At 36.6% G+C, this 16792-nt stretch overlaps 1 protein-coding gene across 2 annotated transcripts in view; it reads right to left on the bottom strand.

The window, feature by feature from the left end:
• Window positions 1-16792, bottom strand: part of Pgam5 (Phosphoglycerate mutase 5) — a 99013-nt gene that overhangs the window by 74703 nt on the left and 7518 nt on the right. For both annotated transcript variants that reach the window (XM_090390330.1, XM_090390331.1), the window contains exon 2: window positions 4676-4857. In XM_090390330.1, coding sequence (XP_090246456.1) covers window positions 4676-4857 — 182 coding nt within the window. The remainder of the gene's footprint in view (window positions 1-4675; window positions 4858-16792) is intronic.

The following is a 16792-nucleotide window of genomic DNA, read 5'->3' as shown; positions in this document are numbered from 1 at the left end:
TGGCAGCAGATTTTCGAGAACTTGAAGGTGATTGAGCTGGACAAGGTTTCTCAAAATGGAAAGTTGAATGCAATGTGCTATCATCGGCAAAACTATGGATAGGATTTCCAGTCAATGGAAGAAGGTCATTGATATTCAAGAGGAAAAGAGTGGGGGAAAGAACTGAACCTTGGGGGACACCGGCATTAGTGGAGAAGTTAGAAGACAGAGAGCCATCTACCATCACCCTCAGTGAGCGATCAGAGAGAAAACTGGATAACCAATTACTAAAAACATTTGGCAAACCATAAGATGGAAGTTTGTTTAGAAGACCTTTATGCCAAACACGATCAAAAGCCTTTGAGATGTCAAGAGCAACTACTTGTGTTTCACCGAACCTTTCCATTGAATTAGTCCATAAATGGGTAACATAAGCCAGAATATCACCAGTGGATCGACACTGACGGAATCCATACTGGCGATCGTTGATCAGACGGAAGGTTTCTAGGTAGTTTAAGAGTTGCCGGTTAATTGATTTCTCCATTACTTTGGAAAGAGTAGAAGTAATTGCAATGGGACGATAATTGGATGGGAGGGATTTGTCACCCTTTTTAGGAACTGGCTGGATATGAGCAAATTTCCAAGCAGAAGGAAAAACACCTTTGGAATAAGAAAGTGAAAAAAGGCGGCAAAGAATAGTACTAAGTTCAGGAGCACAGGTTTTGAGAACAAGTGGAGAAATACCATCAGGACCTGGAGCTTTCTTAGCATCAAGATTCATCAAAATCCTTCTGATATCCTTTTGACGGAAGACCACAGGAGGCATTGAATGGAGTGTGTTAGGAATGGTGGGAGGTGTTTTACCAAGATCATTAATACATGAGCTCGAAGAAAAATGGGATGCTAGCAGGTCAGCTTTATCCTTGGCTGAAGTGACAACAGAACCGTCTGGTTTGGACAGAGGTGGGAGCAGAGATGGGCAAAAGTTGCGGCCAATAGCTTTGGCAAGAGACCAGAATGCTCGGCTACCATTAGGGCAAGAAGCAAGTTTTCTACTCTTAGCCTGTTCAAACTCTAGTTTGGACTGATTAATAACTGCTTTACAATTGTTGCGAGCTTTGGTGTAGGCAGAAAATGAAACTGAAGAATTAGAAACAAGCCAATTACGATATGCAACGTTCTTCTCTTGGACAGCCTTAGCACATTTATTGGAAAACCAAGGTTTAGATAAAGGACGAGATTTTAAAGTGGAGTGTGGGATAAAGGATTCCATTCCTGCAAGAATAATTTCACTGACACGATCTGAGCAAACGTTGACATCTGATGCCCAAGTGCAAGTTCTGGATTGAGGTGGGCATCTGAGAGCTTGATGGGCCCCCAATTTAAATCCAAGGGTATCCATCCTGTTCTTCAAGCTCTCATAAAGGCCTATAACAATGCTGAGCTGGTGTCTAATATCTTTATGCTCTTTACATTGAACACAGACAAAGACATCTCCCTTGACGATGACTTGTGGCAGAGAAGAAAAATGCATGGGATACATATAAATTATCAGGCAGCACAGAAGACTATGATACATATAACTCTTTACTTTAAAAACTATACTTTTGAAACTCTACACTTTTAGAAGATGGCTGCTGAAAGAACTGTCTGAACTGTAGAAGTAAGCAACATTATGTCAGATCAGTCCTGATGTAATATTACTTATTTCCAAGAAGACTGTTCTCTCATTTGTGTGCCGGACATTACTTTGTTAAGCTGATTATTGTTTGTGATCCTTTTCTTTAAATATTGTGTATACTTTTTAAATGTTCCTGTACATTTATAAGATAAGATGCCTCGTAAATGTGTCAATTATCTTAACAGTTTTTTATGTATGTGGTGAGCAAAATTTTAAATCACAGAGATGAAACTTCACTCCTCTAGTTAAAAAAAAAAAAGCTTACAAACTTTATTTCGGATGTAAAGAGAGTGATCAAGATAAGTCTTGGGCCCCTCATTTCTGCTGTGTCAGCTGTATTAAATACTTACTGACTGGTTAAATGGATCTCACCACCATGTGCCATTTGCAGTTTCTATAATTTGGAGGGAACAAAAAGGTCATTCCACAGATTGTCATTTTTGTTTAACAAACATTTCAGGGATTACCTCTAAATTGAAACATACTGAAAAATATCCAAATATACCATCAGCTATAAGATCTGTTTTACACAGTTAAGAATTATCTGTACCAAAATCACCAGAGACTTAATTTGGATGAAGAAGACAAACCAGATGATTCTGAGTTTAATGGTGTGACTTGGAATGACTATGGAGAAGACCAGCAAGTTACTGTCCCCACAAAGTGATATGTTCATCCTCAGAACCACACTTAATTTCTCATGAGGAACTAAATGAGCTTGTTCTCGATCTGAACTTATCAAAAAATCAAGCTGAACTTTTGACTTCTAGACTGAAAGGATGGAATCTCTTGCAAGAGGACATCAAAATATGCTATTTTCATAAATGTCAGCATTTACTTTCTAAAGAAGGCAATTTGGTTTACTACAGTGATGTAAATTCTTTAATGGGAAACTCTAGGTCACCTGTACAATCCAGTTGAATGGCAATTAGTGGCAGTTGGGCAACAGTGGGTGTGACATTAAACTGCAAAGGATTAATAATTGCTACTTATGTTCCAAAAATATAGCAGATTATAATGCAAAAAACAGTGTGTTTTGTACCTCAACAACATTACTTCATCTGTAAGGCCAGTAACTCATGGATCTGAACTACCAGTACCACCAACAATTATTCTTGAACATATGCCATCAGATTCTGCATATGACACTTGTGATCTAGAAGATATAAACTATTGTAATGAAGAAATTCACAACTGTGGACAACAGCTGTTTATAAAATAGTAACTTGATGATCTCATGAGAGATTTAAATCTGCCCAATGTGTCTGCAGAGTTTTTAGGATCAAAAATGAAATCCAAGAATCTGCTGACCTCAGGAACATAATATGCTGTCAATGCCATCTTTTCATGGTATCGACACCATGATAAAGAATTGGTTCTCCATTTTTCTGAAGGTTCAATGATATACTGCTTCAACATTCCTGCAGTTATGAACTTTTTTTTTTTTGGAATTTTATACCAACCAGAGTGGAGTATTTATTGACTCATCAAAGCAAAGCTTCAAAGGAGTTTATTCCTTCATAATGAGGACAGGTACCATCCATTCCTGTAGCCCATTCAATACAGATAAAAGAAAACTATGAAAATGTTAAGCCTCTTTTGGAAAAAATTCAGTACTAGGTTCATGGCTGGCTAGTGTGTGGAAACTTTAAAGTTATTGGTCTGCTACTTGGCCAACAACTTGGTTATGCAAAAATGGCTTGCTTTCTTATGTGAGTAGAATAGTTGAGCAAGACGTGAACACTGGGAAAAGAAAGTGTGGCTACTAAGACATTTGCTGATAGCAGATTCAATGAACATTAATGATGAGCCACTAGCAGAATAAACAAAGTACTGTTACCTCCACTACATATAAAGCTAGGTTTAAAGAAACCATTTGTCCAAGCCCTAAATAAAGAAGGAAATTGTTTTAAGTATATTTGCACTAAATTCAATCACTTACAAAAAAAAAAAAAAAAAAAAAGCAGGAATTTTTGTTGGACCTGAAGTCTGCAAGCTGCTGCTAAATTCTGTACCTGAAGAATCCATGACACAAACTGATAAAGATGCTTGAACTAGTTCCAAAAACGTAGTACGCAATATTTTGGGAAACAATAAACACCCAAGATTGCTAGAGTACAATGGAAAGGAGCTGCAGCGACAAGACATGGGAGCCACCTTTATCCAGCAGTGGACTGACAATGGTTGAAAAAGAAGAAACACAAAGATGAGACAATTGTGAGTGAAATACTTCTTCCAATCTTCTCCCAACTATTTCTCAGAAATAGGTATTTAACTGAAGAGCAGAGGGAGAAAGATTCCATCAAGATATAAAATAAATGGAAAAAGGAACTGGGGGAGAGAGAAATGGAATGCCACTATGACGGCCCACTACTGCTAAATGCTAAAAAAGATAACAGCCACTGAAATCAACTGACTGAGAAAGTCAAAAAGAAGCCAGTTTATAATCCACTTCAGTGTATAAGATGGCAGTGTTTCAGCCATCTATGCTTGACAGGAGGATGCAGCTTTTGATATTTCTATACACATACATTCTTATTTCTATGTTTTTTGTGCATTTTTATATAAAAATAACCTATTTGTAAAATCGATAAAAATACAAAAACTAGAAGCACTTCTAATGATTTCATTTTTTTCTTCTTTATAAAAAATTCTGATGTGAGAGAGCAAATTAATTAACTTTCAAAATCTCCATTGTAAAAAATGCGATTCAGATTACTCACACCAGAGAACATTCCAAAAATGCAGACCAGTGAAATAAGTTAATCAAATAGATAAAGTAAAAAAAAAAGTAGGTGGTCAGCTGACATTCTCATTTACCTGATTTACACAAGATTTTATTTCATTTGATAGTTTACAACATTTAGATTTACTCTCCAGAAACACCTATAAAAACAAAAAATTGCAGGTCCTGAGGTTTTCACTTTCACATATTCTGCCTATATAAGGAGATGGGGTTAAAAAAAAAAAAAAAATTGTCAAGCAGCATTTAAAAATTAATTTTTCTTTTCTTACCTAAAGGAGTTAACTTTCTTTCATCATCTTTTTCCCCAGACATATTGTACTGGCCATGACGAACAAGAATAAGATGCCTAGTGGCTGTGGGTTTTGCTCTCTCTAGCCTTTCGTTATATTTATTTTGATCTTCGGGATTCTCTGGATTTCTAGCAGGCCTTACTATACTGGCTTCGCTTCTTCTATATATAATATATTAAATTAGAAGATATAACAACAGTCAATGAGAAAATATAATCTTGTGTTACAGATGTGTAACATGATATTCAGCTGCAATACAAAAATTAAAGTATAGTAAAAATACCTAACAATTCCAGAATTCAAAAATCCAGAACTTTTTGAATATTTCTCCATGGATACTTAATCATACAAAAATAGAGGGAAAATAGACTGGCTGGACTTTAAAAAAAAAAAAAGTGCCAATTTTATGCACTATGTTCCATTAATAATTTCCAAACACTACATAATTTCTTTCTATTTTACATATTTCCTAGAATACACATAACTGTTGCTAGGTATTATTTGTAATAAAAAATCATTTATTTTCCAAAATATCCAACACTAGTACATACCTTAATAGTACAGTAGTATTTACATAGGGCGATTCAAAAGTCTCCATACATAGGGAATAATGTTTCTTTTTTCTGTTTTTAGGTACACTTCTAAAATGCCTTTGTCTAAAGAAGAGCATATAAAAATCATTCTCATAGCTGGATCAGGACGTTATCAGGATCATGGCTGGATCAGGATCAATGGAAAAGGAAATATTTAAATGGATCTTTTTGTGAGAAATTCTATTGTGGATGAAAGTTGAGGAGAGCGTGAGGAAAGACATGAAAAATATGTCTTTTATTTCAAATAAAATAAAACTGAATATTGACAATGGCAAGTTATTCAATGAAGTTTCTTGTGTTAAAAATGATGTTACTAAGGAAAAACTCAGAGTGGCAACAAAATGAAGAAATGACCTGCCATCATAAATGGTCTGTGCGGGTAGCACAGTGGTATCATCACTGTCCTCCCCACACCGGGTTTGTTTGTTGTTTGGTTTTTAGGAGCATTAGCAACTAAAGCCATATTGCTCTGGGGATATGTGGTGGTCATTCCCTGACCTTTCTGCATCCTCTGTATTTGGTGGTCATGGGCTCGAACCCCGGTCTAATCAAGAAGTGTGTGCTACGCACTGCTGCTCCTGTCGCCACATCGGGTGGAAAAGGCCCTTCAAATCCCGTTGATGAGACAAGGAACTTTAACGGCGTTTTTCACTCAATGGCTGAGTTAGTCAGTCTCAGGAGTAGATAGCAAGGTTCCCCCCGCAGAAACTGGGGGTTTTTTTGTCCAATAAAACAGGCAAATCGACCAGAGAACACACTCAATTTACAGACATAATACATAAATGGGGTATATGTAATCATTTACAGGACACCCTAATATAATAATTACATTTTTTTTTTTTTTTGCCATCATAAATGGGTTGAAATATTTAGATATTTTATTGATAAACAAAAATATTTTAAAAATTGTAGAATTTTGCCTATGTCTCGCAGGATCAAATGCTCCTACTGAGAGAATATCTTCAGTAATAAACAATATGCAGACCAGCAAAAAAAAACCTAAAAGTTGAAACAGTGGATGCATGCATTTATACTAAATGCAATTTTGAAGGGTTATATGCAGTTTTATGACTTTTTAAAAGATGAGTGCAATATTTTTAAAAAAGTATTCATGCAAAAAAATTTTTTTTACTAAAAAAAATTTTTTTAATTTTTCTCTTGAACTTTCCTTTGCAAAACTAAGTAATTAAAATAAACTTTTTTTTTTTATCCTTATGAACCTATTTCAGATTTGCCCTTTATTTTTTTCAGGTTTTCCCTTTATTTTCTACAAGAAAATATGGTCACCTAGGCTATACCGCAAGCCTAATCACTAGGCTAAATTAGTTATATCCTTATTTAAATACAAACGATATATGACCAAAAAGTGATTAAAACCTTCAAAATACTTATTTATCACAATTAAAAGCCTACTATTCTTCTATGTTATAACATTGCAGCCAAAACACCAATACAATAGGCGATAGCGAGTTGCAAACTTACAACGTCACTATACTAACAAATGCTATTAAGCCCATTTAATCTATTTGTAAAACAAATTAATACATTAACTAATCAAAAAACACAACAGTTATATATGCCCTAAAGGTGATTAAATATTTCAATATACTTATTTATTACAATTTAAACCTTACTATTCTTCTGAGCTACTGGATACACTACAATATTCCCACCAAAAACACCACTATGACAGTAGTGGGAGTAGCCAGTTGTAACTTACAAAATCACTAGCTAAATTTAAAAATAAGCTAATGAATGTAACTAAGCCTATTTAATCTATTTGTAAAACACAAATTAATATGCTAACCAATCAAAAATACAATACAATTCTAATAAAAACTTATTGGCTTGCAGCAGGTATAGAAATCTCCTTTGGGGTTCCTAACTGGGCTTTCTTTGGAAAGTGAAAAAAGAAAGGTGATATTGTCGTATACATTGGCACTAATGATATTAACAGTAGGAGACTGGCGGAATTACTTAATAAGTACAGCTCAGGGCTGAAAAAAAAGTTAGGGTCGAATTTGAAAGTGTCTGCAATTCTCCTCTGGAGTATATGATGCGAGTATGTGATGAGAGCCTTGTCGATCAATTCATCCCTGGAGAGATTGTGCAAGGCTCAAGGGTAGAATTATTCTCAGCCTGGTCTGGGCTTGTTAACAGGAGAGACTGTTCTACAGAGATGGGATACACTTAAATAGAAAGGATTCAAGAATATTTAATGATGCTATCGAGGCAGTGTTAGGTGGGTTGGAAAACTACTAGCTTGGAGGGGGGGGATACACGAACTAATAGATTAACAGATGCACTGCTTCTATTGGAATGAGCAGCAGCCTGGACAACAAGATGCAGGGGATTTCAGGGACTGCTGGGAATCACTGCGGGACAAGTAAATACATGGACTGTGTTAGGATAGTTAAGAATAGGAACAAGTGAATGTATACTTGTGTGCAAACCAATGCTAGGAGTTTAGTAAATAAATATGATGAATTTTAGGTGTTGGCCAAAACGTCACAGGCAGATATTGTTGGATATCAGAGACATGGTGTCACAGATATAAGGAATCCAGAAATAGAATTTGGGGAGTACAATGTGTACAGAAAGGATAGACAGAATAGGAAGGGAGGAGAGGTTATGCTATTAGTTAAACACAAAATCCCAGGAAGTACATCCAGTCGACATGGCTGGACACTGCAGTGTCCAGTCAGTTTGGTGTGACATAAGCACTGGGAAAGCAAAATTGAGAGCAGGAGTGTTATAGGCTTAATGACGCTGATGAGTATAATAAACAACTGTACGGGGAAATAGAGTGGGCCAGTAAATAAGAGTGTCTTATAATGGAGGATTTTAATTTCCCAGATATTGACTGGAATTTTTGGGTTGGTCACTCACACAAACTAGCAAGGCTTTGGTGGATTTATTGGATAATTATTTTCTACAGCAGCATGTTCGGGAGGCAACTAGAGGGAGTAATACTCTTGATCTGCTTATCAATAGAGATTCTTCATGCATTAAGAATCTGCAGGTAAAGCACCTTTACCCCTGTTGGTAGAGGAAAGGTTTTTTGCTTTCGTAAAGGCAACTACAGCGGTCTGAGACAGTATTTAAATTCTATATGGTGGGACCAACTGATGATGTTAATAACAGTAAATTCAAAATGGGAATCACTTAAAGAACTAATCTTGGAAGCTACTAGGCTTTTCATGCCAACTAAGAAATATTGTTCAAGATTTAGGCCTAAATGGATGTCAGATGAACTAACGAGACGTCGCAAAGAAGAAAATGCATGGGATACATATAAATTAACGGGTGACACAGTAGGCTATGATAGATATAAGCTGGTCTGTAACCAAGTCACAAACGAGGTTAGGCAGGCAAAGGCAGATTATGAGAAATCTTTGGCAAAGGATACAAAGGGATTTTTACTTATGTAAACTCTAGAAGGAAGGGGATGAATAAGATTGGTCCGCTTGATATCGATGGTTCAACTGTTGATAATCCTGCTCAGATAGCTAACAAACTAAATGAGTATTTTGCATCTACATTCACACGTGAGCAGTTATTCAAGGAGGAAAATGCCAGAGGTGAATAAACTTCGGCAGTGAGCTAGATGATTTTGTAATAACTGAGAGCAAAGTGGAGGAGAAATTGTTGAAGATAAATATAAGAAAGGCACCGAGGGTGGATAGGATCTATCCAGTTATATTAGAGGTAAGCAAACCCTTAGCCACAATTATGAGAGCTTCCTTGGACTCAAGGGAGGTAACCACGGAGTGGAGATGAGCAAATGTGACCCCAATTCACAAAGGAGGATCAAAGGACGACACAAGTAATTACAGACCTGTTAGTTTAACTTCTGTTCTAGGGAAATTAATGGAGGCACTGGTTAACGAAGCACTGCAGGATCATCTAGACAAGACTTCAGTTATAGCTCAGACACAGCATGGGTTTGTTAAGGGGAAGTCTTGTCTGACCAATTTGATTGGATACTATGATGTGGTCACAATGGAACTGGATGCAGGTAATAATTTTGATATCATATATATGAACCTTAGAAAGGCTTTTGATACTGTTGCACATGTAAGACTGCTTCACAAATTGGAGCAGTGTGGCATTAGAGGCAAATTACTGCTAGGGATAAAAGGGATGGTTGAGTGGGAGAAGACAGAGAGTGGTAATCAATGGACACAGCTCTTCGTGGACTAATGTTATTAGTGGAGTTCCCCAGGGTTCAGTGTTGGGTCCATTGTTATTTTCTGTATTCATTAATGATATTGATGATGGTATATCACGTTTAATGTCCAAGTGTGCAGACGATACGAAGGTTGGCAGGGTTGTTAATGACACTAATGACAGTACACTGCTGCAACAGGATCTAGAAAAGTTGAGCAGATGGGCTAAGAGGTGGCAACTGAAGTTTAACATTGACAAATGTAAATTAGTGTATATGATAAACAATAACCCCAGAATAATGTATCAACTGTGTGGTACTGCACTGACAGTGCTAGAGAATGAAAAGGGACTGGGGGGTAACTGTGCAGACAGATATGAAGTTTTCTGAGCAGTGCAGACATGGTGTCTTGTCAATGATATACAAGAATTTTTCTAGCAGGGATAAGGAGGTGATTATCCCCTTGTATAAGGCAATGGTCAGGCCACACCTGGCTGGAGGCCTCATTTTAAGAAGAATGTAGAGCTGCTGGAACGAGTACAGAGGTGCAACAAGATTAGTGAATGGAACAAAGGGTTTCTCTTACAAAGAAAGGTTTAAGTTTTGCAAATTACAGTGTCTGGAGACTAGGACGAGGTGATATGATTGAGGTGTATAAAGCCTTGAATGGTTTGAGCATGCTCAATGCTGATGGGATTCTTCCTCTTGTGAGAATAATCACCTGAGAGGACAAATTGAAATTAAGGAAAGACAGTTGTAGGATAGATGTGTGGAAGTTTGCTTTTAGACAGCGGGTGGTTGATTGGTGAAACAAACTTCCATCTGTCTTTGTAGAAGTTGATAGCTTAAATAGATTCAAGGCAGAGCTAGACAAACAATTTGGAGCGAGTGGATGGTTGAAATGAGAAGGTTTTTTTGCTTTTTTTTTTTTTTTTTTAAATTTTGGCTGATGCTATATAAGCTTGCTTTCTTGCATCATGTGCCTTTATTAATTCTAATAGCTCAGCAGAAATGGCACACCTGCCATTTCTGCTGAGACTTCTCATCTACATTTACAGTTGGAAGCAAGCATGAAACTCTTGGGCAGGGGTGGCCAACTTAATTTGTGATGCGATCAACTTTTTTCCTTCAAAATGTGCAGTGAACTACCATCTCAAAAATTTCATTGCACAAGGTTAAAAAAGTTAATCAACACATTGAAAAATGTTGTTTATAAATTTTAAAATTCAGTACAATTCAGAATTCTTATTTTAAATTCATACATATTTAAAATTTTAATTTATGCAAAGTTTGTGTCTTCATGTCATCTGCCAAGCTTTCAAAATCGGGGATATACTCTGATAAGGCAAACCGTAAAGAATCTTCTATATGCAAGTCCGTAAGAGCACAGCGATTCTTTATCTTTTCGTATTTGAAACAAACAAAGGCCGATTCACATAGATATGTGGAACCAAAACAGGAATTTAAAAGTTCACTGCATTTTTTTACATTTGGGAACTTTTCTTGGCAAACATATTTCCAAAAATCTTCTTCTGATGATCTGGCTTTGAGGAAGATATCGTTTCGCAATGTAATAATTTCATTTTCAAGTTATATTAGGGCCTGACGTAGCCCAGTGGTCAGGAGCGAGAGTGCATAGCACGTGTTCGTGAGTGGACCGGGGTTCAAGCTCGTGACTACTAAATACGATAAATATTTGTATTGACGATTGTAAACTCTACTGACTTGGCTGTCGTGCTGAGTATAAACAGAAATTTTTTCTCCATTTAAAAAATCACAGCGATTTTTTCCGCAATTTGTTTCGTATCTAAGTGGACATTAAATGGATAAGAAATATATTGAACAATGTTTTCAATTGTTTTAAAATCACTGATTTAGCCATCTCACATCTGTGTGTAATATCAGATCTGGTTTTTTTTCATCGAGTTGCATTTTGAAAAGTCTGCTTTGAAGAGATTGTCCTCTGATGGAATTCACGATTTCAAAAGCGATGTCCATAACACTTTTAGTATTTAATCTTTTGCTGGATACCACTTGTTGGTGGATGATACAGTGATAACTCAAAAAATCTGGGAAATCGTCATCCTTTTGGCACAATGCAATGAATCCGTTAAGGTGCCCCGTCATTGCTTTAGCTCCATCTGTTGTTACTTATACAAGCTTAAATAGTGGTAATTTAATTTAATTTTTTCAATAAAATGTTCGAATGAGTTAAAGATATCAAGACCTCTAGTTCTTTCTTTTAACGAAACCATACTCAGCAGTTCTTCTCTAGTGGCAGAATCATCGACCCGAGCTGTTCAACGAAAGTGTTGCAGTTGTAAGCATAATCATCTAATCGTCATCTAATTACACATTAGATGATGATTAACATGTAGATGGAGGTGTCATATATTAGATGACGGCGTCACTTGTTAGATGACGATGTACTATGCAGGTGACACACATTAGATGACGATTAACATGGAGGTGGAGGCGTCACTCCATAAATGACGATGTACTGTGTAGACGACGATTAACACATTAGATGGCGATTAACATGCTTAACACCTCCACTTGCACTTTAAGTGGAGGTGTCACACATTAGATGATGATGTACTGTGCAGATGACGATGTACTGTACAGATTTAGGCCTGACGTAGCAGAGTGCTCAGGAGCGAGAGCGCATAGCATGGACTGGGATTCAAGCCCGTGACTACTAAATATGATAAATATTTGTACTGACAATTTATTGTAAACTCTACTGACTTGGTTGTCATGGCGGAGTATAAACAAATTTTTTTTTAATGACTAGATGACGATTAACATGCAGATGGTGGCGTCACCGGTTAGATGACAATGTACTGTGCAGGTGACACATATTAGATGACGATGCAGATGATGGCTTAGATGACGATTTAACGATCTTAGATACGATCTAACATGCAGACTAGGATTGAACTGAAACCTCAGTTTCAATGAAACAACCCTAGCTACTGAAATCAGTTCAGTGAATTCCACTCCTGCTCTGTGTCCAGAGGAGAAATACAAGAAGATTTCTTGCCATTGTGTTGGAGCAGTTTTGAATGATTGGTTTATATGGAACTGGGAAAGATTGTTTCTGGAGGCTGTTGATTTTGCAGTTCTGTCAGCTTCTTCTTTTCATTTTATTCCTTTGTGTTCTGGTATATTTGTGTCCCAGCACAAAAGTATTTCTTGTTGATTTTGTAGTTCTGTCAGCTTTGTTTCATTTTATTCCTTTGTGTCCTGTATCCAGCACAAAAGTATTTCTTGTTTTTCTTAAATCTGTTAGTATGTTTAATTTTCCCAAGACAGTTCTTGGGCAATCTATCCCATCCAGTGATGGGATATATTGTTTGTGGTTTGTATGGCTTGTATTACACTTAATGAATCACAGTATATTATTGTTCTCAAACGATGTGGTTTTTCCAAAAGAACTGCATTCCACAGTCTGATCAAAATCAGAGAACCTATATGGTTCTCTGATTTTGATCAGACTGTGGAATGTTAAGTTCTATTAAAGTTGATGTCTAACAAAGAATTTTTATTCCAGATTTGTGTGGAAAGTTCAAAAGCTGTTTACCCATGATGGTATTACGTGCTCTTCTGTAGTTGAATCATTATAAGAAAAAATCTTTATTGTACAGTAAAGCGTTACTTATTAGAGGTAGTGCAATACCATGGCAACTTGCTGTGAAAGAAGAGCACAATATGAGACACAGAGCAAATGATGCCTACTACAACAACTACCATCGTAGTTTCTTAGAGTTATCTACGGTGTATCTACACCGATATTATATAGAAGTAAAGATACAATAATGTGTCCGCCACAGCCAGGAGGCCAGGGGCTTGACAAGGTTATGGGATAATATAAAAACATGTACAGTATAACAAAAAGATTAAATTAGGTGTCATGAAGAAATTTTGTTGTGCAAATAATCTGGATTTAAGTTCCAATTTATTTTTTTATAAGGTCACTATTCGGCGGAAAATCCGATTGGTATTTTTCATGGAGTGCGTTGAAGTGCCTTTCTAAATTTCCTTTTTTGGATATAGCCACAGAAGCATTGCAAATCAAACAGCAACATTTTTCTTTCACCATTACAAAAAAGTATTCTGTTCCCACTCTTGATGAAAATGATACGTTTTACTCTTTTTCGTAGTATTCCTTTTAAATCAAAAGGTTAATAGGTTAATCTTATATGTTAATTTAAAATTAACATTTAAGTACTGTGAAGTTATTAAAACAGCAAAATCAATGCTTACCGATTAAAACACTAAGTTACGCGAACTGGAAAAATATTCTGTCTGAACAGCTAACGTAGGATAATTGATGAAGAGGATTCCTGAATGAGGAAGTTGTTTCCAAAAAAACCGGACAAACACACCACCATTTATTGCTCTGTTTGGTTATATCCTTATAAGAATCAGTTTTGAATGCCTTTGTGATATTTCTCTAAAGCTATTTCTGGAGGTCACAACCATAAAACAATAAAAACAATTTGCACTTTTCTGTTAGTGCAATCTAATTATAAATAGGTAGTAAACTCAATTTTATTACATTTGCAATAATACCGACAGCTGTAATTCTGTGGTATTTTACTTTATTATGGTGAAATGTGTTTCTCCTTCAATGAAATCTTCAATCATGAAAAAAATAAATAAATAAATAAATAAATTTTCAAAATCTGCTCTTCATTCCTATTTTTGAAGCTTTGTAAAAAAAAAAATAAAAAAAAATAACGCACAGGTAGCAAAACCCTCTGCACAATATAAAATTTTGGTAGTATACCTGACAGAGCAAATTGAGGGATGACTGTATATTTAAAATTCATCGTGACAAACCAAAATTAAAGCTGCAATCAACTTGTTGGCAACCCATGCTCTAGGGAATAAGTTACCAAATTGCTATAAAATAAGTGATATAATAATCTTAAAGTGATTGAATTGAATATAAAGAAGTTTTTATATTCAATTAAAATTTCAACATATGAGTTTATTAACCTTTCAGGAATGTTTATGAGATGATCACTATCTTCTCCAAATCAACAACCATCTCTTTATATGTAGCAGTAACTTGGCCTTAATGCTACACCACTCCAATTGTACAGCAGTCTTCTATGTACTACATTATCAAAAGCTTTCCTGAAATCCAACTATATGGATATCAGTAATTCCAGAGTAATGTAACAACTGTTACATTACTCTGGGAATGAAAATTACGGGGGGGGGATAACTGAGGTGTATAAGACCTTGAATGGTTTGAGCAAGCTCAATGCTGATGGGATTCTTCTCCTTGCCCAGATTAATGAATTCAAATTGAGGAAAGACAGTTGTAGAATAGATAGGCAGAATTTTGCCTTTAGCCAGTGGGTAGTTGATTGTTGGAACAAACTCCCATCAATCATTGTAGAAGTTGACAGCTTAAATAAATTCAAGGCAGAACTAGACAAACATTTGGAGCAAATGGATGGGTGAAATTGGAAAGGGGTTTTTTGGCTGATGCTGTATAAGCTTAAGAAAGGCTTAAATTCTGCAAATTGCATCGCTTGGAGAGTGAGCACCTACGAGGTGATCTCATTGAGGTATATAAGGCCTTGAATTGGCTGAGCAAGCTGAATGATGATGGGATTCTTCCTCTTGCTCAGATTAAGAACCTGAGGGGGCATAGATTCAAACTGTGAAAAGACAGTTGTATAATAGATGTGCGGAAATTTGCCTTTAGCCAACAGGTGGTTGATTCGTGAAACAGACTTCCATCTTTTGTTGTGGAAATTGATAGCCTAAATAAATTTTAAGACTGAGCTGTACAGGCATGGGGCTTACAGGGGAACAGGCATTCTGTGTGTTATCAGACACTCAGTCTAAAACACTGATGGATCCAATATCTCTCTATTACAGAAGATTTAGGAGAAGTCCGGTTGGCCTGCCTCCCTAAAATCCACTCATGCACACCTCCCCGATGGTAAGTCCTGTTACATCACTTAGGTGGCAACGGACGTGTAGAGTGGTTCTCTTCAAGACGCCTGGTCAACGTGAAGAGGAAAAGACCAAACCCTCCAGCACATGACAGTAAGACGAAACAAATGGCCCTCGTTTGTTTTGCCTTACACTTTCACTCCCCCTCTTATGGCAGTGAGAGGATCAGAGTGGAAGCAGAGGGTGCTAAGAATCTCTGGATACGACCAGGCTGCCATGCACGGAAACTGAACTTGGCTTGTTACAACGTAAGATCGCTCATCGGTGAAGACAGGATATTAGAGCTGGAAAAGGAATTAGAAAATGTGAATTGGAATATCATCGGTTTGGCTGAAACAAGAAGAAATGAATCACTTATAAGTTTATCAAGTGGAAATCTGCTGTACACCAATGGAAACAGTGAAAGGAGTGAAGGTGGAGTTGGCTTCCTGGTCCATAAAGATATAAAAAACACCATTTTGAAATTCAAAAGTACATCACCAAGGGTGTCAAGACTAATACTCAAGATTTCTAAGAGGTACAAGCTAAAGGTTATAATGATTTATGCTGTTGTTGTTATGTTGTTATTTGGTTTTTAGGAGCATTAGCAACAAAGGCCATATTGCTCCAGGATATGCGGTGGTCATTCCCTGACCTTTCCGCATCCTCCGTATTTGGTGGTCACGGGCTTGAACCCCGGTCTAATCAAGAAGCATGTGCTACGCACTGCTGCTCCTTCCCACCTGGCTACGGAGGCGCCACAATGTTTTATGCACCAACATCGAGCCTTGATGATGAAGAGGTTGAAGAAATGGACACCGAAATGGAGTGTCTTCTAGATGAACAGAAAACTCACTACACTATCATTATGGGGGACTTCAATGCTAAGGTTGGAAAGCGACAAAACCGCACAGAAAGTGGAAATATAGGAAATTTTGGAATTGGTGAAAGAAATGAAAGAGGTGAAAGACTTGTGGAATTTGCAGAATCTCGAGGAATGTCAGTAATGAACACTTTTTTCAAGAAAAAGGTGAACAGAAAGTGGACATGGAAGAGTCCAAATGGATTAACTACTAATGAAATCGACTTCATCCTCACTAACAGAAGATATCTCGTGAATGATGTTACTGTCCTGAACAAGGTAAATGTTGGAAGTGATCACAGAATGATAAGATGCACACTTGATATACATGTAAGAAAAGAAAGGAAAAAAAACTGACTCGAGTAAATAATACAAACGCCTTTGAGATAACAGAAGAGGAGAAAAAGCAGTATGTACTGGAATGTACTGGAACTTAAGAACAAGTTTGAGCTTCTGCAGACTGCTCAGGACCTAGATATCAACAAGGAATATTACAACTTTCTGAAAGTGATAAA

The sequence above is a fragment of the Mastigoproctus giganteus genome, chromosome 2 (genome assembly GCF_048544385.1).
Source record: "Mastigoproctus giganteus isolate SK-2022 chromosome 2, ASM4854438v1, whole genome shotgun sequence".
Taxonomy (NCBI): Eukaryota; Metazoa; Arthropoda; class Arachnida; order Uropygi; family Thelyphonidae; genus Mastigoproctus; species Mastigoproctus giganteus.
The sequence above is the reverse complement of the archived record's forward strand: the minus strand, read 5'-3'. Positions and strand labels throughout refer to the sequence as shown.